General features: G+C 37.9%; 1 protein-coding gene across 2 annotated transcripts in view; it reads right to left on the reverse strand.

The window, feature by feature from the left end:
• Positions 1 to 6,930: 6,930 nt before the first annotated feature.
• Positions 6,931 to 26,176, reverse strand: part of il16 (interleukin 16) — a 33,101-nt gene continuing 13,855 nt past the window's right edge. For both annotated transcript variants that reach the window (XM_053634448.1, XM_053634449.1), the window contains 15 exons: positions 24,723 to 24,833; positions 24,294 to 24,408; positions 24,030 to 24,103; positions 22,327 to 22,540; positions 19,512 to 19,629; positions 19,223 to 19,355; positions 17,685 to 17,772; positions 16,846 to 17,351; positions 15,567 to 15,666; positions 13,907 to 15,230; positions 13,271 to 13,457; positions 11,479 to 11,577; positions 10,753 to 11,002; positions 10,451 to 10,576; positions 6,931 to 9,648 (listed from right to left, as the gene is read on the reverse strand). In XM_053634448.1, coding sequence (XP_053490423.1) covers positions 9,482 to 9,648; positions 10,451 to 10,576; positions 10,753 to 11,002; positions 11,479 to 11,577; positions 13,271 to 13,457; positions 13,907 to 15,230; positions 15,567 to 15,666; positions 16,846 to 17,351; positions 17,685 to 17,772; positions 19,223 to 19,355; positions 19,512 to 19,629; positions 22,327 to 22,540; positions 24,030 to 24,103; positions 24,294 to 24,408; positions 24,723 to 24,833 — 3,612 coding nt within the window. In that variant the 3' untranslated portion in view covers positions 6,931 to 9,481. The remainder of the gene's footprint in view (positions 9,649 to 10,450; positions 10,577 to 10,752; positions 11,003 to 11,478; positions 11,578 to 13,270; positions 13,458 to 13,906; positions 15,231 to 15,566; positions 15,667 to 16,845; positions 17,352 to 17,684; positions 17,773 to 19,222; positions 19,356 to 19,511; positions 19,630 to 22,326; positions 22,541 to 24,029; positions 24,104 to 24,293; positions 24,409 to 24,722; positions 24,834 to 26,176) is intronic.

The following is a 26,176-nucleotide window of genomic DNA, read 5'->3' on the forward strand; positions in this document are numbered from 1 at the left end:
TGTGAGAAACATTTTTATTAGTCTTTCATTCACAAGGCCAGAGCAATTTCAGGTTTGTTTTCACATTTGGGCTGAGTGCAGTGCAGCTGTTTTTCGAGGAAATGAGAAAATTCCAACATGAGCATGAATGTCTTAAAAAGCCCACTTTACATGCAAACTGGGATTGTGGGTAATAGTAGAATTACATGCATGACATGAGTCAAAGGAGCTAAGCAGCGAGGTTCACTGGTCATAAATTACTTCACATTACATCACATTATAAAAACTGAGAAAGAAATCTCGACAACAAATTTGAACAAATTGCTTTAATTTTCACTCATAGATAAAAGCACAAATGTGGCCTGGACAGGTAATAGCACAAATATCAGATCACCAGCATTCTCACCAGCATGCTGGTCTACATAATTAACTTTTACTAAGTAAATATTCACATTTTTAAGACAGCGTTTGACCTATGTCAGAAGTACTCCGTTGCTGGGAATGAGTTAAAGTCATTGTGCTTATAATAGGTTATTGAATAGAACTATAGAACTATAGAACTATAGAATAATCTATAGAATAGGTTATTGAAAAATATTGAGGTTTCAAATTACTGAAAAGGTCAAGATACTATAATTTTTCAGTACTGGTTCTAATTCATCTGCTCTTGGAGACCACATCTGCAGATTTGATGCATTATCAGTAGCTAGACTGCTAATAATAAAACTGATACTGATACTACATTTTAATCATTATTCTTGGTCAAGGATTTTGTACTAAGAAGTGTTTGATCACTATGTTTTGTAGTGCAACAGTAATAATTTGCTGAGTCAGAATCAATTATTATACACTTTATTATATTTTCCATTATACCTTGAATTTGATTGATCAGATGATGCTGAATAATTTACTATAACAGCAGCTCTGACACTAGTGCCAGCTTCAAGGCAAAACCCAGGTTTATATTATACACTTATACGCTTGTACGCTATTATTATTATGGTTTTTACCGTAATGTCAAGTACTCCTTCACAGGGACTTGTATGGTGGACACTGTACTCTAAGCCTAACAGACTTAAAAAGATTAAAAATATGATGTTATTTAACAAAAACTGTATATGTATGTACATATACTATATGTAAAGTTTATTATGTGTTTCTCCATGGGGGAGTTTTCAGGTCAGAGACTTTACATTTTGTGATTTCTAGGGAACATGCCAAGGGTGCTATTTATTTATTTATTTATTTTTAATTAACTGAGGGAACAGTAGTTTGTAGCTGCTACAACATACGTAAGTGATGACAGGAACTAACTTCTTTTGCACACATTCCAGAACATTAAACTGATAAAAAGGTATGACATTGTTATTTAATTAATTTTTTTAAAGGTATTTTTGTATATTGCTGTGGTATAAGAGGAATAAAACACTTTGTGAAGGGCAGTTATAGAAAAAAATAACCATCACATTATGTTTTATTCCTAGTTATCATTCTTCTGAGGAAGAAATCCTGGCCATTTATAGAAGTTACTTTTCTGTTCTGTACTTTTGAAAATAACATTTGTGAAAACATTATAGAAAATAAGATTTGGTGCGAAAATATGGCCTGAGAGCAGGGTCTGAAATTTACTTTTTCCTCCACCTGCCACACAGAATTTCTACCAGCCACCTCACAAAAAACAGAAACTAACAATGTTGTTTTAAATGATATAATTGATATAAACAAAAGTTATTTTTTATTTTAAAGTAATCATAAAAATCTCAACATTTTCAACAAAAAATGTATGAAGTTTTACAAACTTCCAGTAAAACTCAAACTTGATGCTAATAACTGTTTTCACAATCCGTTAGGATGGAGTTATTTTATGAACACAACAGACAATTAGCCTACTTCACACCTCCAGGTTTCTGCCTTTTCTTTGCTTCCACTTTCAAAGTGACGTTTAATGTTTGTACAGCCAATGGTAATCATGAACTCTGATGGAGGAACAAGTAAAGCTAAATTACACAAATTTAGATATATATTTTTCTAAGCCCTACTTGTGCGAGAAACGCACCCGCCAAAGTGGCAGATGTCCAGAAAAGATTACATGCCACTACTGACAATTCACCCGCATTTGGAGGTTGGCGGGTGGCGGTGCTAATTTCATTCCCTGCCTGAGAGCCTTTTCTGCTGCCTAAAGAAAACATCTCAGTATAAAATATTGATGCACCAATCTGATACTGAGTATTGTTATCAGACTGAAGATATCCTGAATCGCTGGTTCAGTATCAGATCCAATTTGCCATTTTACAATCAGAAAATTTTAGGATCTGATCTGCCGATGTTTTAAACATTCCATAAATGTGTGCCGTTGCCTGACACAAACCTTGCACATGTATGTGCCTGTGATATTTTGCATTGCTTACCAACAGAAGCTCACAAAGTCAGTTTGATTACTGTGAGGGTGACACTTGTCATAATTAGCTGAAACAACTTGAAGATAACAAGGTGTCTCCATAGGTACACCTTTTAAACACCTTTTACTTATGTACATAGTCACTGTCGGATCAGTATCAGATAACAGATCTGATGAGAATCCCTAGTACAAAATCTTTTTTTTTTTTTTTTACTTCTACAGAGAAAATAGTGCAATATAACAATGTTATGCAATGAGTAGACCCCAATTGTGGTTCTGTAGGGTGGATTCAAGTATTATGAGTTAAGAAATTCATTATTCCAGTTTCAGCTGTTATGTACAGAAGTTTGCTTTTGGAGAAAAAAGTTGTTGTTGTTGTTGTTGTTGTTTTTTGTTGTTGTTTTTTTTTTTTTTTTTACTTATTATGAGCATTCTAGGTATTAGAGAATATTTATTTGATATTTAGAATGATGTGCAAACTTTAGAACTTTTTTTTAACGTAAACTATTTGACCAATTTTGTTACTTGTAATAATGAGGGAATTATCTGTGAAATCTAACAGATGAAGTGCTGGGTTGCTATAACACTGATCGACAGTCAGTTTAAGGCTATTTTTATGAAATTTCAAGGTGTTAATGACCTCCAAATCACTTGAGAGCATTACTATAATTAAAATTAATTAATGACATAAATTTTATAACAGTCCAAAGCAGTACATTTTGTACATCCAGAATATTTTGTTCAAAAATGGTATTTTCTAGAATTTTGATCATCAGCATGAAATATATTAGACTTCAGTGTTAACAATATTTTATTTATATACACTTTAGAATTTTCTTAATTTTAGGTATAAATAATAAAGAATGTACATAATCTGAATATGTTTTAATTATTTATTTATTTATTCATGAAAGAGTTTTAGGTTTATGTGCATTCCCTTAGGAGAAATGAGAAGGACACTTTTTTTGCACTCAACTTTATGTGTAATATTTCTAAATGAATGAACCCATGAACCCATGCATAAATTAAAGTAGGTGATTTTTAGTGGAAAACTAGAATAGTTATCCCATGTTGTGTGTCCCATATCACGTTCACACCCATCCACAATGGCTGATGTGCCATAAAACTTGAATCCAGCCAATGTCTGAAGTCCAGCATAGCTTGGTTAGCCGTAAGACAGGTTTATTCTGTGTGTCTGACCAAACTGTGTTCAACTCCAAACATACAGTCACACAGACGGGGTCAAATGGTTACTTGTTAGTTTTTAGAAGCATAAGAACTCTATACTATGTATTCCAGCTTTTAGGTTACTTTTATATTACTTCTGAACTGATTACCTCAATTTTAAATATTGTCTGACATTCCTGTTCCCTGGCTTTAATGCTAGTTGTACCCAGTATGTGCCTGCTGTCATTTTTTGTGTCTGCATGCCTAGTCATATTGGAAGAGTAGAAAGATAATGGCATGCAGACAAGTTACAGCTGAAACAATTTATATAGGTGTTACTGGATTTATTCGTATTTCTGCACTCATATGTGCTGTGTTATTTTAAAATAAATAATAATAACATACCTTACGCAGTCCATCACGTTTCTCAAAATAAAGAATGGGAATCTTGTACAGAGATAATAATAAATGGAGGACTAGCATGGTTCCCAAACATTAAACTGTAAAGATATAAAGGAAAATACACAATAGTCAGGAATTTCACTGTGATGTTTACATACTGATTGAATGCTTGAATCGTTCAAAGTTGCATAAAGGGACTAAATGCTGTCTGTGTGTGTAATCTGCTGCAATGTGCATGTGTGTGTTTTTCTGTCTCATGTCTTTACTGTTCCATTCAAAAGCATGACTGTGTGTTAATTATCCTGAGTGCATGTCTATTGGCTAGAAATGTGTTTGCTGTTCATGTTAACGAGGCATTATCTCCAGTGCCTGGATTGTTTAGAATTATATATAGTTAAATTTGTGGAAAATGGAGCTGCTTTTTTTTTTACTGAACATATGTGGAGATATTTTTTTTTAAATATAAAATATATTAATAAATATGCTTACGTTTAGTACAACTTTTTCAACTTTCAGTAATTTAACATTTAACTACTAATGGAATCAGTGTGTCAGATTATTATTATTATTATTATTATTATTATTATTATTATTGCATAGCTCCGCAGGTAACAGAATCGTTAAGCAAAAAATCAGGTTTACACATTTTTCCTCTTATCCCAGATGTACTCAAACAAACAAAACATATTTGACGTTCGACATTTGCTGTAACTATGTGGCTAATTTAGCTGATATGTAAACTTTATCTCACTCTAAATTCCTTTCCACAACTGTATACAATATCCAATATCTTCATATACAACCCCAATTCCAAAAAAGTTGGGACGCTGTGTAATTGCGAAGACTATGAATATCTCATCATCTACAGTACATAATATCATCAAAAAAATTGAGAATCTGGAGAAATCTCTGTGCGCAAAGGACATGGGTGAAAATCAATATTGCATGCCTGTGATCTTCGGGCCCTCAGGCGGCACTGTATTAAAAACAGGCATGATTCTGTAATGGAAATCACTGCAGGGCTCAGAAACACCTCCAGAACTCATTGTCTGTGAACACAGTTCACCATACCAGCCACAAATGCTGGTTAAGTCTCTATCATGCAAAGAAGAAGCCATATGTGAACATGATCCAGAAATGCTGCAGTCTTCTCTGGGCCAAAGCTCATTTAAAATGGACTGAGGCAGAGTAGAAAATTGTTCTGTGGTCAGACAAATCGAAAAGAGTATCTTAGAGAGGCAGAGTCTCTCAGAAGTAAAGATGGGATGGAATCTGGATTGAAGCATATGTTGCTCTAAAACCTGTATATACCAGATGTGCAAACTGCCCATTCCATAGACACCAATGCAAAATCATACCATCAGAGATGCAGGCTTTTGAACTAAGCATTGATTAAAAAAGCTGGATGGTCCCTTTCCTCTTTAGTCCTCTTTAGTTTAGGGGATGAGGCATCCATGGTTTCCAAAAAGAATGTAAAATTTCAATTAATCTGAACACAGAACAGTTTTCCACTTTGTAAACATTTGATATCTTTTCTGTGTTCTGTTGTGAATGACATATGGGTTTATGAGATTTGCAAATCATTGCATTCTGTTTTTATTTACATTTTACACAGCATCCCAACTTTTTTGCAATTGGGGTTGTATTTGCTTCAGATGATTTGAGCTACAAATTCACAAATCATTGTTATTTGGGATAAAGGAAATTTTTTGCAGATTTGATTTTGCACTTAACTGCCCCTTGAGGCTCTGAGCTACAGATCAGAAGATCAGTGAGTTGAAATCCCTGGACTGTCTGACATCCAATGTAAATATTGTATTCCTGTGCAGTTCTACATTTAGGTTTGACTTTGGACCACATTGGATAAAAGATTCTACCAAATGAATAAATATTAGTGATTATTCCAGATTTGAATTTTTCAGTATTCTTTACAGTTTTTCATTAATAGATGTTGGAATGAAACAAAATGCCTTTACTGTACTGTTTGCCTAAATACAAAACAGAGCCCTATATAACCCCACACAATGTATTCCAGCTTACAGTTAATAAATTATGACCTTCTAGACCAGTGGCATCTGTTGATTTGTTTGTCTCTTGTCAGCAAGACAACTCAGTGTGGTGCATTCTGAAGTGATGATACCTATACAGGGGACTTTGAAGAAACAATGCTCAGAGCAGCCATTTGTAATGGCACACCATATGGAAGAGTCAAAAAGCAGTTTATTTAAAGTGCCTTGAAGGGACCAACTGTGGACACTCCCGATGCTCCAGAGATTGTTTGCACTATTATTACTTTAAATGATCTTGCAGGAATGATGCAGATAACATTTATCAACTTATTACAGGAACATACTCGCTGAAAGACAGATAGGCAGCACCATTCATGCTTCCTAATTTCTAATAGAGTCAAGTATTTTAAGTCCATAATCATGTCATGTCCCTTCTAGCAAATATGGTAAATAGAAAAGATGCACTGCCTGCTACAGCTGCTTACTATAGACAAAACAGCTCTGCTGTTTGTTCCTTGGTGTAATTTGTAGTGTAGGGATCAAGACCACCTTAACCGAGACTGAGTCAAGACCAAGACCATAGCCAATGGAGTCTGAGTCAAGACCAAGACCATAGCCAATGGAGTCCGAGTCAAGACCAAGACCAGAGCCAATGGAGTCCGAGTCAAGACCAAGACCAGAGCCGATGGAGTCAGAGTCGAGACCAAGTATGACAGCAGGGCAAGACCAAGACAAGACCAACCCTATTCATGGCCGATTCCATGTCAAGTTCGAGACCAGACCAGACTTTCAGTTCATGCCAACCTTTCAGCTGTTACCTAAAAGTGTCTAGCCAAGCTATGCATTAGCTAGGTTACAAATACATTTTAAGAGTTGCCTTAGAAGAGCAAATGTTCACAGAACAAAGTCATAATCACTTCACAATTCACAGCAGTATTAATCTGAATCATTTTTAATCACCAAACTGATCAAATGTTTGTAGTTAATTATTTTATTAGGGTATATATTTTTTTTTTTTGGGTGGGGGGGGGGGGAGTATGCAATGACATTTTACAATATAAACAGGGCTTTCTGATATATTATTAGTTATTCTGTACAAAGACAAAAAATTAACAGCATCTGATCTTTAATGTGAACTTTTTTCAATTCTAATATAATTGGATGTACTTTTTCTTTTAAGAACTTAAATAAATAAAATGACAATTTTTGTAATCAGGCACAAAGCCTATATGGTCATAAAACATCAAATGTAAAGGCAGGCCATTAAAAAAGTCTCCTATCTTTGGTTCTTGCAAGCAAATGTTAAAACATTGTATTATTGTTAGCTCAAAATCTACTCCACTAAGAATCTGTTCAAATACTCTTGTTTAGTTTCCATAGAAATATGTTTGTATATATCTTACTGTACAGTGTTTGTGCAAATCTTAACAAAACAGGCAAACTTGAGTACAGTCAAGTTCCTGGGAATCCCTGACCATGTTAGTGCAACCGTACAAAGGCCATATTTCTATGCATCAGCAAACAAAGAAACGTAATTCTGTTACACTGTTTTTATGTAGCTAAATTTCGGAATCATTATTTACAATTATTATTTTTTTAAATTAACACCAGTAAGAGCTTGTGAAACATCTGAAAAGACAAATAGGCAATATCTAAATGTTAAAATTAACCGTGTTTGGACGCGTATTAATCTCAACTTTGGACTAATTCATGTAGAAGTGTCATTTCTCTATAGACTGTTTTCTTAGTCTAGGATGAGGCTAGTTATTGATGCAAAAATTGATAAACGATTAATTCCTATAATACTCCTCTTTTCTATCCCCTGTAGTTCGGTGAGCACAGTACTTTATGGCTTCTTTCACATGGATACATTGGTATCCTTTAGAAAATGCACTGATAGGCTTTGCTGGTTTGTTGTAGGCATGTTTGAAACTTGTAACAGACTGTATCTTATTGGCTAACTGGTTATGCCAGAGTAGTCATTGTCCATCAGCCCAGTGTTCTCAATGTTCTCAGTGACAAGAGCTGGGTGTCTGATGAAAAGCAGTAAATGTGGCCTAACACAACAACCTTGATGGAAACACATTAACATCCATCCGTCCATCCATGCCATGCAGGGCACAATCGTGCACACACTCATACACACTACAGACAATTTAGGAAGTGCCAATCAGTCTACAACACATGTCTTTAGACTGGGGGAAGAAACAGGAGTACCTGGAGGATCTTGAATCTTGAAACCCCTGAAGCACGGGAAGAACATGCAAACTCCATGCACACAAGGTGGTGGTGGGAATAAAACCTCAAACTCTAGAGGTGCGAGTCAAACATGCTAACCACTAAGCCACCATGCCCCCCAACACATTAACAATATACAGGAAAACACAATGGCACTTATTCATCAACATTGCATTTGCTCAAATCTGATTCTAAAACGTGCATTCCCAAATGCTAACAGTTTCCTTATTCATCAATTTCATCTCTGGATTATATGTATGATCAAACTTGTATCTAGCCATGCAAATTTGTGTCTGCAAATTTGAGCTTACAATTTTATCAAACCTGAGAAATGCTTAATTCGCAGTTAATCAAAATCAATATCAATATATATAGGAAGTGGAGTAGTATAGTTGGGGTTTAGTCTCCACATGTAATTTTTAAATGTGAATTGGAGTCTTGGTCAGATGGGTTGTTCAAAGATGCTTAGATAATTGTTCTGAATAGCTAATATTTAAAGTTCAAAATGGGCCATGTTTGGACAGATGAATACTGATAAGATTTTCATGAATCACCTGCTTTCAGACTTACAGTCAAGACAGACTAAAATCTCACAGTGTGATGCACTGAATATGAAAATTAGCTCACTACATTTGACCACCAACTTCCTGTATCCTTCGTTGTTTCCGTTGTTTTATGCAAAACCTGGTTGCTGCATCAAAATCACAACTCTGCATGCTGTTTCCTTAAAGGTTTCAACAGTCACTAACTGTGTGTTCTGATGTAATGCATTGGAGCGCTACAAAAAATTGCATCTTAGTAAGTGACAATATTTTGAATTTAGCTCAATTTATCTAGTATTTCCTTTTATAAATTTACAATAAAACAAATATAACATCATTAAACCTATTTGTAGACATTTTTCTCATTTCAAGCTTTAATCTTTTTTATTCTATTGGCAGATAATTTTGTCTTTTCAAAATAAGTACTTTAAATTAGCAAAATTATCTGCCAATAAAACAAGATAACTTCAAGCTTGAAATTCGTCAAATATATCTAGAAATCGGTTTAATAATCTTGAAATGGGTTTACTGTAATCGTATAACAGGAAATACTACATACAGTATATTTTACTATATTCAAGATATTTTCAGTAATAATCCCTATCTACATAAATATAATCCTGACATTAAAATTGCATGAAATGACCATTTGGAATTTGCCACTGAAAGTGTCTAAGATTATGTTTCCTAAAATTCAGACTTCAAACTTTCACACTTTTCAAGCTATCTGGGTGTACTTTCAGAATTTAGCTCTGTTCAGCTTTCTTTCTCCTCACAATGGCTGTGAATGATCCATCAGGAAGGCCTTTGAGCACAGTTAAAGCATCGAGACGTGAAAGGCCTTGCATTGTGAAGTCCTGGACCTGCAGCAGCTCATCACCAACATGTAGGCCCTTGTGCTCTGCTGTACTGCCTACCAACACACATAAACATACTAATTACAGCAAAGTGCCTTTTGAAAGAATATTTTGGCCAAGAAAAAAATTTTACTTCCTCCAAATGTAGTGGATCAGCCAAGACATATTTGGTATTTAAAGTTTGCTTCATTAGCAGTGAGGTTGATGTAGCTGGCACGTAGGGAAAGCTTATAGCACATTGTTTGGCTCAGTAATATTATTTATGAGTGTGTAATGATTTACGATAAACTGGTAGTTGACTGACTACATCTAGGGTGCATGTGTCAAGTTCCAGGCTCACAGGCCAAACATGACACACTGCCTTATTTAAACTTGCAAAAAATAACATTTATAAGTTATATCTATGTTAATATAATACTAAAACTGTTTTACACTACACCAGTAATACCTAGAATTCACACCAGACTCACATAGCATAGCATTTTGCACATGCTGCTGTACAAAAGGCATCTCACATATGCATTGCATCTCACAGGTCTGAAATTATAAAGCCAACACCTATCTGTTGTGCCTGCTGCTTTAAATTCACACTCGCAAACATAAATTGCAATAAATTCGCAAACATGTCCGGTCTTGGCTTTTAATGTGATTCAATGACAAAACTAAAGGCTGAAATTGAGTTTGACACCACTGATCTAGGGTAAAGGAAAGAATTTTGAAATATTTATTTATTTATTTATTTATTTTGCCAAACTGCTTCTTTAAAACTTTATACACTGCATATTAAAGCTGATAAATTATTTAGTGTTTAAATTAAATGGTAATTAATTAAACTTTTAAGAAACTGAACGGGTGTACCTGTGTAGATTCTGCTGATGGCCAAAGGTTTGTCTCCATGAATAGAGCCTTTTCCTCCCTCCAGCCCAAAACCCACTCCACCTGCATTTTTCTCCAAATCTAGAGTCAGGACGTCTCCACTCTCATCTGCCAAAGCAGAAAATGATAAGACCTGGCCTTGATGTCATACAGTTTATTAGCAATTATACTAAATATCACTGAAATTATGATATATAATCCTTTACATAGGCTAATTATCTGGAATCAATAAAAATAAGAGGGACAATAGACACTGTAGTTAATGGTGTGTAGCTGTATGGTACCTGTGACACTGTGCTCTGAGCCAATACTGCAGCTGGCTTCGGTAGTGTTCGCATCTATGCTACTCTCTGCCTCTTTATTCTTGCATACCACCACCACTGCCTGCTTCAGTTCACGCGCCTGCCGGAGTGCTGCTGTAGCTTCGCTGTGCTTCACATTCTTCAATGTCTGTCCGTTGATAGACAGCACCTCGTCTCCTTTCTCGATGGTGCCCTCCAGAGCAGCTAAGCCATGGGAAAAGATTTTGTGAACCTGCAAAATTTAAGATAATTTTCACATGCAGAGATGTCACAAATGATGGAAATGAATTACTCACCTAGCAAATTATGACAAGCTTTGAGCCAGAAGCATGTATTATGAACTTCAAGCAGCACTGAGGACTAATAAGTGCTGTTTTAAAATGTACTTAGCTTCCAGGGATTGATGGAGCTAAAAGTGAACTGGGTGGGTCAGTTCCCCAAAAGTTATCTGATTAGATGTTCTGAGATTGGATTACAGCCCTGATGTAGCCTGAAAAATAGATTTGGAAATTGAATCCAATCCAGAAAAGAAGTGGGTAACCTTTGAAAAACTGGTGTTCAGTAACTGAATGCTAGGTAGTTTGTTTTTATAAGACCCTAATTAGCTGTCAGTTAACATTATTTAAAGTGAACAATGTGGTTGGGTGGAGCTGATTAACCCTGCTGTAGTGGATGCTAACACGGATGTACTGTAAAGGTCTTACTCACTGTAGTTGCTTTGTTCTGATCGATACCACCAGCAATAGTGAAACCCAAGCCAGCTCCCTCCTCCTTGTGCAGAATTACTACATGGATGTCTTCCAGTTGCTGCATGAGAGTAATGGTAAATCTATCAGCAACTATGTTCAAGCCATTTAAACATATAAGGTCCAAATGATTGAAAGGTGGTGCGCTACTACGCAGGTAATTTAGCACTCTTGTTGTAATCCATTTGCCAGATGCGGTTGTATATGGTGTGCTAGAGAATGATTAGCATTTAGGGAGAGATTTCGCTGTGTAAATAACAGCTGCGTCTATGAAGATTTCCAGATCCTTCAAAGTGAACCTGACAAATTTGTTAACTTATTTACGAGGCTGCAAGGCTAGCAGCTCAAGATAACCCTCATCACTCTATTCTATCCTGTGCTAAATACCAATGCTATGTCAATGGTTTGGTTAATGACTTTCTTTCAAAAATTGGGATATATTAAATTCAGGAAGTCATCAATCATGTTAGTGATTGTTCTAAAAAAGATATTAAAAGTGTGCGCAGATATACAGCCTCAACAAAAGAACTGCCTACAGACTTTCAGCATAGGCAAGAGCTCCTTTGGGAAAACAGGGATCGCTGTCAAAGTATAGAAGCTGCACTTTACCAAAGGCAATGAAAGGGAAGGCAGAGAAATAATACACTAAGAGAGGCTTGAAAGCTCGAGGAGTATGTCTCCTCTGCTGCTAAAGGATCTTGATATAATGACAACTATTTTATGTGCTCTGCGATAGCAATTAATGGTCCACTATTTCTTACTGCAGCTGCTAATGTGTTTCTGTCTCTGCAGCCTCCTGCACTAAGGCAGGCTCTTTACAGATAAGGGCTGACTTTGCTATAGATCTCAGTATGCTGATAATTATATTGGAGCTGGATGAGCTCCCAAGTTTTAATATCATGTATTGCAGTGCTTATCCTTATCCTGCAGTTCACTTCAGCAATCCTCTTTTTGTTTTGTTTTTACCTCTTAGATTATTTCTGAGAGAGATTAAGATTGGGTGATATGAAAGGAAATAAAACACAACTGGATGTAGTGTTATAGGAAAATAATCAGCGCCAAGTTGTGATGCCGTTTCCACTCTGAAGCTGTTTATTTTCCAACAAAAGCACATCCCAAAGTGTTTTATTCCTCTTATACCTCAGCAATTTCCCAACCATTACATTTTTATAATACTGTTATAACCATTTATGTTTGCATTTCATTTTGTGTAACATTTGCAAAACAAGATAGTTCCTGTTGTTCGCTCACCAGCATCTCTTTTTTATCTCTCTTGAATTGAATAAGAATAAAAACTCCAACGCCCTCTATTCTAAAGAATTTCCTGTGACTGAAAAGTTACAGCTTAACCACTAACTGTTGCAAAGCACTGACACTGACACAAAATAATTTCTCTTCACAGAAACCATCACCATATCACCACATGCATTTTTAATCCATTTATGTAGTGTGTCCAATATACAAGTCTATAGAAATCTATAGAAACAATAATGTATTAGAACAAGCACATTAATGTAAACTTTGCAGCCAGAACTACTGTCTGATATCATGTGCATTTCATAGTACACACTACAGTGTGTATCACAGTATTATTGTCTGCTTACACTGCCAGCAAAGCAGCAAAGCCACATATAGTCAAACTGCCCACCACTATGAGACAAAATGTAAACCAGTAGTTATTATGCATATGCATGAGTTTTACAGAACTGGATGAAATGTAGAACATGCAATAGTTCTCATCACTGAAAAGTCACCTTTAGGGTGTCCTCATCAAGATCCTTGACCTCCTGGATCAGCCGCTGAATCTCCTGAGGTGGAAGTGCTGAGATCACAGACTGGGCACACACTGCAGAGGGTGTGGTGAGAGGTCGTTCAGATGCGCTGTCAGCCTTCTCACTCTCTTCTCCTCTCTCAATAGTGCACTCTCTCAGCTCGGCCAGGCTTGGAGCCAAATCAAAAACAGATTTAGTAAGTGGTTGCCCTGAGCTGCTGATCTGAGACTTGCTTTTGACCACTTGCCTACTTTTGTCAGGAGTTTCAAACTCACACTTTACATTTCAGTTGTACACTTCAAAGCATTCTTCTAAAGATTTCAATTGCTTGCTTCAAGATAAAGCTGTATTTCTTTATTGGAGCAATTGGTAAGTGCTTGCATGTTATCATTTTACACAACAAGAACTTCAGATAAAAATATCTATAGCATTCCAGTCTAAGGTGGCCAAGATTCATTTCCTCTTCTAGGTTTACATCAGACAGTTCCTTTATCATGCTTCTAGTGCACAGGATGGAAGAAATTTCAAAAGTCAAATGTGCCATCAAAGATACCTTGTCGTAAAAACACAACAGCTACTCTTGACTAGTTTTCAGGAATACTTGAAAGCAAACCATACCTCACAGAGAAGCCCTTCTCAGTGCTGTCTGGTGCCATGTCAGTTGAAGAAATGTCCTCCTCTGTGGTATTATGGTGAGGGGATTCAGATGGCACACTCCATGGGTTACCAAGCTTTAGGCATGGGGACTGAGGAAGGGATTGCATGGAACGCATCAGGGCATGGGACACTTGGTTGCTGAATGACAGGATGATCTTAAGGGTTTCCCCTTCCAGACCACCTTGGCCGTGGGCATCCGAGAAAGAGGAGGCATTCAGGGGTAGACTCCTGGTTCTTAAGCTTGCAGTGTGACTGCTATGGCCCTCCACTGAAGATATATTTTGTGAAGGAGGATCTTTAGAACTGCTGGACCTTCTAGGGCAGTGATCAAGAGGGGGTGAGCCTTCCTGAGCAGGACTTGTTTCCTCATCATCTTTCTGAGCAAGACTTGTTTCCTCATCATCTTTCTGAGCAAGACTTGTTTCCTCCTCATCTTTTTGAGTAGAACTTGTTTCCTCATCTTGCTGAGCACGACTTGTTTCTTTCTCATCCTCCAAAGAAGAAAGAATCTCTACTAGAGGACTTGCAGAATCCTCAGTCAGATTTGTGGCTACAGTTGTATCATCTGTTTTTGGGATCTCGTTTTGGAAATCTGTTTTTTTAGAGGTTGCTTGCTCTTCTTCAGAAAATGCTTCAGTGGTAGTGGCTGAATTTACCACTGAAGATGGTTTGTCACTGTCCTGTGTGTTAATCACAGTGGTTTTACTTTTCCATGTGTTGCTGGTCTCTACAGGCTGTGTTTTCTCAAACCTAGCTGGAGTTTTTTCCATCTGAGGAAGTGATGAGGATGGAGCCAGTCTTCTGCTTGCCCTCTCTGCTCCATCAGTGTTAGAAAAGGTCTCAAATGAGCTGAGCTTTTGTTTGAAAGATAGATTTGCTGCTGATGAAGTGGCCCTCAGACTAACTCCAAAGGTCCTTCCAGTATCTTGACTTCGAATCTCTGAATTTTTAAAGGCCTCAGCCGGTGCCCTCCCAGACTTAATGCTTCTAAGACTTTGGCGTATCCACGCAGGTTTTGGAGCCACTGGGGGCCCTTTTTTAGCATCAGCAGTTTCCTCTGGCTTTGAGCTAGAGATGGGGTCTGTGGCCTCTGAGACTGTGCCATTTATCTCATTATTCCCATTATGGTCACTCATGATTTTTCGATGGTTCAGGCGTTTCTCAAGACTGTCTGTTAGCCTCACCCAAGGGTCAACTTGCAGATTAGGGTTCAACTCCACACAATCCTGATGTCTCAGACTGGTTTTCCTTGTTGGACTGCACAGGTGGTTGGGAGACTGATAGTCTGAAATACAGTGCAACTCAATTAGTGGCCATTCAACAAAATAGCTATGCTATAAAACAAACAGCTAACTCATCACACTGCACAAAGCTTCACTGTCTGCAATGACTGTTTTCTTTAAATAAAAAATATGACCTCTTTGTAAGATTTAATCTGTTAAAGTATAGAAACCAACAAGGAAACTAATGGAAAAATGTACTTAAGAATATGTCTCAATAATGAATCTCTTGTTAAAAGTCTTACTGGTAATAGGCACACCAATATAGGTTGTCTCTATAGATTATAAAATTATAAAACGATGAATTAACTAAACACACAACAATCAAATTGACAGCATACCTCTGTATTGTCTGCCCTCCCTGTGTATGTTTTCAGTTGTACGAGCAGCAAGCGGTTCAGAGAATGCTGCTTTAGCTTCTTCTGAAAGCTCATCCGCTTCCTGTCACACAAACAGGAAATGGTTGCATGATCTCAATACTTTTTTCATAGCCTCTAGCAAGATGTAGAAACACGTTTTTTTGGTATATTTCCACATGCACCACTGATGCAGACATGGACAACCTAACCACACACTGCAGAAGCATGCCCTATACCAAGCAGCAAGACAATGGACAACATAACTTTCACATATTAATCTGTGCAATTTAGCGTCATCCTCGTGCACTGTATCCACCAGAGCAGAAAGAGGAAGTAGTAAAATGCTACATACTTTCTTAAACAGAAGCCTTGAGATCTTTCTCAAAGCCTTGTATATACTGCAGAACAACTAGAAGCATGTGGAGAGAGGAAGAACAGGACAATGATTGGTTGGTTTAAAGATGACTTAAGTCTCTAGTTATCTATTAGACCTTCAATGCCATTTATTAATTCCATCATGCGGAGCTAAACTCACTGCTAGTTGAGGTTTTTATGAAGCGGGAAATGTGTTGGTTAAGTGTGAATCATTTATAGACTGAAAAACCAAAATGTAAATGTAATTAGCAAATCAAGAGCAGACACATCTGGCAACACCAAATATGTACTGTTGAGTTGATTGCTTGATTTGAACACATTAAGGCCAAGAATCTCAAATGTTGTCAAGGAAAATCAAAGAATTATATAGACTAATGTGTGAAAAATATGCAATAGGTTATGCAAATGCAAAGTAAATGAATTTAATAAATGTAACTGTGATCTAAAGATCACTTATTTTATAACTCAGTTATTAAACTTTGCAGTGCTTTCAAACTCTGAATGCTGAAAGATGCTTGCAGCCAAGTTGATCACACCTACTCTCACTCAACTACCATTTATGGACAATTCACTTGTCCTGATTTGCCACATCTTCCTCTTTGGTGGTGTTAGGGCTAATGCAGAAGTACACTACACAAAAGATGCAGTTAACAGTCTATGATAGCATTAAATTAAGAACTTTTGGAGGGTGTTGGAATTGCATGAACAGCCTGCATAGTCTGAAAAAATTAAAACAATAAACATCCAGTATTTTACCCCTGGAAAAACAGCCTGTAGAGTTTGTCTCCAAGCAAAAGTTAAAAGAATATTACGGTTTGCAAAATGTTGACACTCCCATGTTGACATTTCGCTATTTAATATAAGAGATGTAAATTGAAATTCATACTTGGCAGCTTTGTGAAGGCAACGGATCCTCCTCTTTCACTGGTGAACCTCCACTAGAGCCACTCGAGTCGGTTAGTGCCTCCTCATTGGTGACACCCTGCGGTCTACAGTACCTTCGTGGTAGAGAACGAGGCCTACCCTTAAAACCCCTTGTTCTCCCGAAACCTACATCAAACCTCTCATGACTGACAAAGTTCATTTGAGAGTTGTAGGGCACATTGTAGTCATCATTCGCATATGAAATCGGAGATGGCCTGCCGCTGGTCTGAACCTTACAGTTGGCTGTTATGGAGGCGTCCAGGCTATGTACACGGGTGACGTTCTGATGTTGGGGGGTGGGCAGCATGTTGACACTGGTTAGGGCACTGCGCTGGTTGTATGCACCCTCACTACAGGAACGGATCATGGGCTTCTGGGGTCGCCTGCAGCTCATCTGGCTGTGGCTTCGCTCCATACAGCGCTCACACTTTGTCCTGTTGTGTGAACATGGCTCCAACCTCCTCAGACCTGAGGTTAAACTTAAGATTAGATTTCAAAATGCATCATGGCCTACCAGTTCAACCACTTATACCAGACAGTTTAAGTGCTCTGCATAAATGTGGGTCAGTCCATCTAAGGCCTGAGGTAAGATGTAGGTTAGTGCTCAGACTGCATTAAAGCCTGACAGTTAAATAACTGACACCAGTCTCTTAAGTGCTGTGGAAAAAATTATGTATCCAAATTGATTTACTGTGTCTTATTTCATTAGAGAGGGAGATTTTTTTTTTAACTATGATGCATTTTTATATAAAAAATGTGTATAATCACAGCCTATGCTTAGCCATGCTGAATCATACTTACCCTCCATACTCCAATGACTCTTGTCTCTCTTCAGTTTGCTGTTCTCTACTGCCTGAGCAATGGCTTCATTCAGCTGCTGTTCAGAAACCTGGACACAGACAAATATACAAAATGACTTTAAAATTGAATTTGTTATAATTTATTTGACATGGAAAATCAATCACTGCATCAACAGGAATGTTGACATCAATCAGTATTACAAGAGATGCACCAGAGTTTGTCTAATGGCCCCATATGTAGTCCCTAGGCAGGTCTAAATGAAATACAGCAGAGCAACTCACAAAGTATGTAATCATTTACAGGAATACAGAACATAAAACTAAGTGATTAAATAACAGCAGTCCTGATGTCATGAATTCCATCATTGAAAAAAATGCAATGAGGAAAGTACGTTAAGCAAAAAATAATGTTAAAGAAATAATGAGAGTCATGTCAGTGTACAACATTTAAGGCATGTGATAAAAGCTCACACTGATTGTTTAGATGTACAAGCCTACAAACTTTGGTATATAAACTCAGTAAAAAAAAAACGTCCTCTCTCATTCAACTGCATTTATTTCCAGCAAATTTCTTAACATGTGTAAATATTTGTATTAAAATAAAAAGATTCAACAACTGAGACATAAACTGAACAAGTTTCACAGATGTTTGAGGAACAGAAAAGGAATAAAGAATCCCTGAATGGGGGGGTGGGGGGGGGGTTGTCAATATTAAAAGTAACAGTCAGTATCTGGTGTGATGACCAGCTGCTTTAAGTACTATAGTGCATCTCATCCTCATGGACTGCACCAGATTTGTCAGTTCTTGCTGTGAGATGTTACTCCACTCTTCCACCAAGGCATTTGCAAGTTCTCCATCACGTCTGGGGGGGACACATGGTTACATGTAATTTTCCACTGCAAGGACGATCAGCTGTCCTTCCTGTCTCCCTGTAGCACTGTCTTAGGCGTCTTACATTGCAGACACATCTGCAGTCCTCATGCCTCCCTGCAGCAGGTCTATGGCATGTTCAGGCAGGTGAGCAGGAACCCTAGGCATCTTTCTTCTGGTGTTTTTCAGAGTCAGTAGAAAGGTCTCGTTAGTGTCCTAAGTTACTGTAACTGTGTATTTGCCTACCGCCTGTAAACCGTCTGTGTCTTAAGGACTGTTCCACAGGTGCATGTGCAATAATTGTTTATGGTTCATTGAACAAGCATGCAAAACTATGTTTAAACCCTTTCCAATAAAGATCTGTAAAGCTTATTTGGATTTTGCAAAATTATCTTTAAAATACAGTCACCTGAAAAGGGGGCGTTTCTTTTTTTGCTGAATTTACTATGGGTATAATCACTGGCCAGTTCAAATCAATGTCAGTATTGATGATGCACATACTGTAATAATAAAATTGTAATCATGTTTTGAATCTTTCATACAGATTATTGATTAAATATTGAGAGTAGATAGACACAGTGTAGACACATAGTATACACTGTAGAACCATTTACAACTGTGCAAAAAGCTTTACATGTATAGATTACTGATTAGCTGACAAAACCTACTTTAGGGTCAGGGTGTCGACTGATGATGAGCTGAATTGGTCCTGGGCTGCAGTGACTCAGAACTGTGTACACATCATTGAGTGTCATGTTGCAAACCACGGTGTCATTAATCTCGACAATCTCATCTCCACATCTGAAAAACACATAAAATGAGACCAGAATATTGACAGGCAGAAAAGAAAGTAATCTAAAAAAAATTTTCAGGTGCGGTTCTAGATGTTTATTATTATACACCCATTAAATAATTATTTAATTATTTATTCCATGCCATGCAAATTAGTTCCCATACCTCAAGCGCCCATCCATGTGTGCCACTGAACCTGGTGACAATGTGTGAATGTAGATGCCAGAACCACCTTCAGCAGACGGAACGCAGCACAACCCAATACCAAGGCCCACACCAACCTCTATACAAACACACACACACACACACACTCTGTCATCCATACTGCTGCAAAAGTCATACAGTCGTGTGAAAAGATAAGTACATCCCATGGAAATTGTTGGCTTTTTTGACATATTTGGACAATTAACAGTGCCTATTAATAAAGTTGATATACTTGAACAAAACCACAAGATAATAACAGAAATATAATATATACAGTAAATATATACAGTAAAAGTAAGTATACTCTTGGCCTCAGAAGTTAATATTGGCCCCTTCAGCAGAAATAACTTCTTGTGGGCTACTTACAGTTACATTTATATAGTGCTTTTATAGACACTCAAAGCAATTTACATGCTGTAGTATGAGGGGGAAATCTCCTCAACCACCACTAGTGTACAAAATGGACCTGGATGATGTGATGGCAGCCACAGTGTGCCAAAACACCCACCAGAAACCAGCTACTAGTGTGGAGGAGAGATTGATGTAGCCAATTCAGAGATGGGGATTATTAAGGGGCCAAGATAGAGAAGGGCCAGTGAGGGAATTTTGCCAGTACACTGGAGTGTACCCCTACTCTTGTATGATGTGTCCTAGGATTTTTAATGACCACAGAGAGTCAGGACCTCAGTTTAACATCTCATCCAAAATACAGTGCTGTTTTTACAGTATAGTGTCCCCGTCACTATACTGGGGTATTAGGCCCCACACAGACCAATGGGCGAACACCCCCTGCTGGCCTCTCTAATACCACTTCCAGCAACAACCTTAGATTTCCCCAAGAAGTCTCCCATCCAGGTACTGGCCAGGTTCAATGTTGCTTAGCTTCAGTGGGAAACCAGGCAAGAACTGCAGGGAGATATGGCTCTGGTGAGAGCTATTGTTGGCATTTTGCATATTTATCCACCAGGCTTGCTGGAATTTTTGCCCACTCTCCATGCAATTTTCTTTCAGTTGGAAGATGTTTGAGAGGTTTATTTCAAATCCCCTCACAACATTTCAATGGGATTCAAATCCAGGTTTTGACTAGGCCATTCCATAACCCTCCATTTCTTGTTTTTGAGCCATTCCTTGTTGGATTTGCAAGTGTGCTTAGGATCATTATCCTGTTGAAAGGTTCAACTCCAACTTTTGGACAGATGGTCTCAGATTATCTTCAAGCATTCTTTGATATGGTGCAGAATTCATAGTTGAATCAATGACTGCAAGCTGTCCAGTCCCTGAGGCAGCAAAGCAACCCCAAACTATAACATTTCCACCACCATGCTTCATAGTTGGTATGAGGTGCTTCTCCTGAAAAGCTGTGTTTGTTCAGCACCAAACATGTCTGCTGTTACTGTGGCTAAACAATCTTTGATGCACATTATTCCAAAAGGCCTGGTCTTTGCCTATATGCTCACTGGCAAACTCTGGTCTTGCTCTAATGTTCTTTTTAGATAGAAAAGGCTTTTTTCCCATGCAGGTCAAATTTGTGCAATCTTTTCCTGATTGTAGAAGCATGCACTTTGACACTAACAGTTGCAAGACTTACTAGCCGATCCTGTGGTTAAATTTGGGGGTTCTTGGAGACTTCTTTTTTCATCAGAAGGTCTGCTCTTGGACTTAATTTGCTAGGACGACCAGTCCGGGACAAATTTAGTTTAATTCAGTTTTATTTGTATAGTGCTTTTAACAATGGACATTTAACCAAAGCAGCTCCACAGAAATATATAAATTCAGGATATATATTTTAAATGTATTAATTTGTTCCTAATGAGCAAGCCAGAGGTGATGGTGGCAAGGGAGAACTCCTTGAAAACTCAGGCAAGATTATCGATGACAGCATAGGTAAAAGGGAGAGCCAGAAGGTAACACAGACATGAGGGCTCCCTGGGAAATAAGACGGCCAGCCACTCCACCATCAACAAACCTGGGTGAACATGTGAGAGTGGGGGGGGCGACAGCATCCATACATCCCAGTTCACCACAACACTCTATGCCCATGAGCCCTCTAGATCTGATCCTTTACCTAAGAAAAAACTATTCACAAAAGGCTTGACTAAACAAATGTGTGTTCAGGCTGGGCACTGAGACTGGGTCTGAGTCCCGAACGCTAATGGGAAGGTTGTTCCATAACTGTGGGGCTTTGTAAGAGAAAGCTCTTCCCCCTGCTGTAGCCTTCACTATTCGAGGTACCAACATACAGCCTGCACTTTTTGATCGAAGATCAAATTGGCAGTTGTTTGAAATCTGCGCCACTTAGATAATTTTCCTTACAGTGGAATGATGTATTTCAAATAATTTGGAGATCTTTTTCAATCCCTTTCCAGACATACACATGCTTCTACCTGCACTCCCTCAGCAGGTTCTAATCACTGGCACCCAATCTTGAACACCTGATTCTAATTTTATAGATTTGAAAGTGTGATAAATATAGGGGTGTACTTACTTTTTCCATGTGACTGATCTGTTTTATTGTTGATTTAAATTGTGAAAATTTCTACAAAATGTACATTTTATGTCATTTGACAGAGTTTATCAACTTTGTTAATAGTCACTTTTCAAAGAGGATCAAATGTTTGCTTGAACAAATATGTAATATATATATATATATATATATATATATATATATATATATATATATATATATATATAAATTTCCATGGGGCATACTTATTTTTTTCCACATGACTATTAATATTTGTTAATGTCCATTGCTTTAACACACACTTATACTGACCCTTCTGCAGCGTGATTTCCATCATGATGCGGTCTCTAGGCTTGGCATGAGTGGTCAAGTTTGGGAATTCAGCCAGCTCATCACTGGCTCTGCTGATACCTGTGGTGGAGCTCAGAGACTTGGAGCGGCATAGCTGGGCCACCTGAGTCTGACTGCCAACTACAGCACCCAACCTGGTCCTTACCACCAGCGTCAGCAGACCTTTCTTCACTTGCTTCAGAAACCACACAGAGAGAGAGGGAGGAAAATGGATTTGAACGATGATGGATACATGGACAAATGGATAGATGGATGTACATGAACTGCAGTTTGATCGATGGTGTTCCAATATGCTTAGTAAGGAAAATTTAGAGTAGCCTGGTAAAAAGCAAAGATGGATGTACAGATGATGTATAGATACAGTAGATGGATAGAAATACAGATGGATGATGTGGATTATGTTATCTTCAGTGTTATCCTAATATATTCTGGGTTCTTCAATGCCATACAGGCAGATGTGGCTGCAGGTATTAGGTTCAGCCAAACAGGATGTCTAGTGACCAAGATAAATTAACTAATGGAATCAGGTATGGCTGCTGATTGTCTGGAATGAAAACTTGCAGGGAAGGGTTAGAGTAGCAGGGACGCCACTTCATAGCAGCACAGCATGCACACACACGTTCTCACTAGGGCAATTTAACATAGACAATCCACCTACTGGTAGGTTTTTGGGAGGTGGAAGGACACCAAAGAACCAGAGGAAACCCTCAGAGTGTTACAAAACGTAGACTGGAGGCGGATGCAGGTGCAGGTCAAAGTCTTTATTAACAGTAGACAAACAAACACAGGAAACGCGGTCTTCACCAGGAAAACAAGAAACTGGTATCGTGGCTTGAAACTAGAGCAGGGCATGAAACGAGACCGCTTAACATGCTAACGCATTCACTATCGTAATCAACCATAAACGGGAAACGCATCAGACGTTTGGTACAAACTATACCAACTATAATACTGCGCGAAGTGCGCAGTCACACGGGGGGTTTAAATAGCAAACCTAATCAAACCAAAACATGGACACCTGGGCAAATCAGAGACATGATCAAACTTAATTCAATGTCCAAGCGGGAAGCGAACGAAAACAAAAGAGTCACGTGACCAGTCAGAAGCCGTGCCGCAGTGCCCTCTGCTGGCCGTGGCATAACAAGAGACAGTAACCTGAGGCTAGGATCAATCCTGGAATGCTGCCCACTGCGTCATGTACTGCCCTTGGTTCAATGTTGTGAGGCAAATTTAGAGTTATCTAATATAGCTGGATGGATAGATGTAATTTCTAATGGTTATCTTTTTTTTTTTTACATGGATGGATAGATAGATGGATGGATGAATGGATGGATGGATGGGTAGATAAATGAATGAATAAATAAATGAATGAATTAATGAATGTAATTTCTAATTTCATGTAGTTTCTAATGTTGTTCAAATGTTCAGGAAGGTAACATGGATGGATGGATGAAGGGATAGCTGCATGGATGGACAGATGGATGGATGGATGGATGAATGGATGGATGGATAACTGGATGTATTAGTGTTCAAAACAAGGCTCAAAACAAAGGCTGCATCAAAGATTGATGTAATAAATCTTGATAATACCAAACTAATCCAAACATTCAGGCTATTTTTTACTATGCAAATGAAGAAAGGAATGTAGATTGTGAAGAGCTCACTTTAAACTTCTGTAAGGCATCTTCATGAGTAAGACCATGCAGAGACTCTCCATTCAGCTCCAGAATCTCATCTCCTGCAAAACAAAAATCAGACAATTACACAGCTATTGGAGGTTCTTTAAATAATGTACATCATATTTTCAGTAACACTATTCCTCCCAACAGTGTTTAATGGACATACTTAATCAAACTGAATATACAAGCTCAAATGCATCAATCAAGCATTGGTCCATTAATGTCTGAAGTGTTTTAATTGATCTGTACCTTCCTGCAGACGTCCATCTGCTGCAGCTGCTCCACCAGGAAAAATGGTCTTTACATAGATTCCCATTGGACCATACATGCTGTCCCTGCCTCCTACTATACTGAAACCTAGACCCTAGAAGAAACGATGCATATTTCAAGAAAAACATTGGGGTTCAGGTTTGGTTCATATTATAGAAAATAATTAGGCAACACAGTAAGGATAGGATCATAGGATCACAGAAAATAACAGACTTGCAGTTATTATAGAAGGAAATTATTATGCACAAACATCTATAACTACAGAATGTAAGAGAATCTACAGGTATCAGAGGCTACATTCCCAGAGTTCTATGTATTGGTCAGAATATTAGCAAGTAATAGTGTGTATTCGATCTTTATTCTGTAGAGTGTGTACATGTGAATGTGTGTTCATGCAACCTAGATTACCTTGCCAGGTGCCTTCATTAAGACTATATTACAGATGATGAAGGCCTGAACACTGCTGCTGGAATGGACCAGATGTGCTGAACTGAGTGAGCGAGAAGGTCTTGGCACAGCCTGTGAAAGATCATATATAAACAAGTCAACGTCCAACCAAACCAGCATGACACACATATTTTTTTTCACACAGAACCAGCTAAACACGTTATATAGCAGACACAAGTCTCATATCAGTGACTTTTTTTTTGAAGGTTTTCAGTTATCCAGGTGTTGAATGTCTCATAGTCTGGAGGATAAGACCTGTTATTCAAATAAGAAAATCAGTTCTACAGAAAGGTGTGAAATCCCAGTTAGTAAAACAGTGCATGATTCACCTATATACCAGCATATAACAGCACAAAGCTGCTGGGGTAAACATGTAAGCATGGAATTGTAAATAGATGGTAGATGTTATTGCAGACCTCCCACAGTGATCAGAGTTGGTTGTTCTCTTGTTGGAATGCAAAAATCTGACAATAGCTTGCAGTTACTCAAATTGGGCTCTTGTCAAAACAGCGACTAGAACACAACAGGAACAGACAAACACCCAAAGAAGGAAAACAAAGCAAGCAGAACAACATTGTTATCAACTCTGTGCCAGGGGTATCAGAAAGGCTCTGAAAGATCTTCAGTAAACATAGCATTCTGTTGTAATTCAAAACACAAGTGGAGCACTACATTGTGAAACACAGTGTGTTTCAACACACCATGTAGTCTGATCTGTTTCATGAGAAAAAAAAAAAAACAAGAGGCTGCAGAACCCAAAAATTACAACAGTCTGTGTATCACCAACACATTACAAAGGTACTGTTTTAACATATCACATTCTAACAATTTACAACAATCGTATCAAGGTAATGATTTATAATTTAGGTGGGAAATGTTAAGTTACTAGATAGCTCGGTATCTAAATAGCAATCAATTCTCATTCTAGTCAGACTTGTCCTTTTGCATGAGACTGTATGTTAGTCTAAGCAAATGTGAGGACTAAATAGTCTTTCAATTAACAGAGAATCTTATCCGAGTCCACCACCTGCTGAGATAGTCTATGGTTAGATTGTCTGTATTATTATCACATTAAGTGGAGCAGTACAATGGTATCTACCTGTTGGACTACAGGTCATTTCAGCATCAGATAATTTATTGTAAACACAATTTTTCAGTGCTGATTGTTCATGGCAAAGCTGATAACTCTGAGCTGACTTATCTAGATCACATCTGTAGTCCTAAGTGACATGGCCATTACTTTGCATTTCATTCTGAACTGCCACTGAGTCAAGTGCAATGCACAATTTTGCACATTGGTAACGCAAAACAGTTCATAACACTTCATGTTCCAAGACAAGAGAGAAATTCATCAGCACAGGATGCAGCATTCCACCTACACCTTGTGGACCAAGGACCCTTGAAGACATCATTGC

This window comes from Ictalurus furcatus, chromosome 10 (assembly GCF_023375685.1).
Source record: "Ictalurus furcatus strain D&B chromosome 10, Billie_1.0, whole genome shotgun sequence".
NCBI classification, from domain to species: Eukaryota; Metazoa; Chordata; class Actinopteri; order Siluriformes; family Ictaluridae; genus Ictalurus; species Ictalurus furcatus.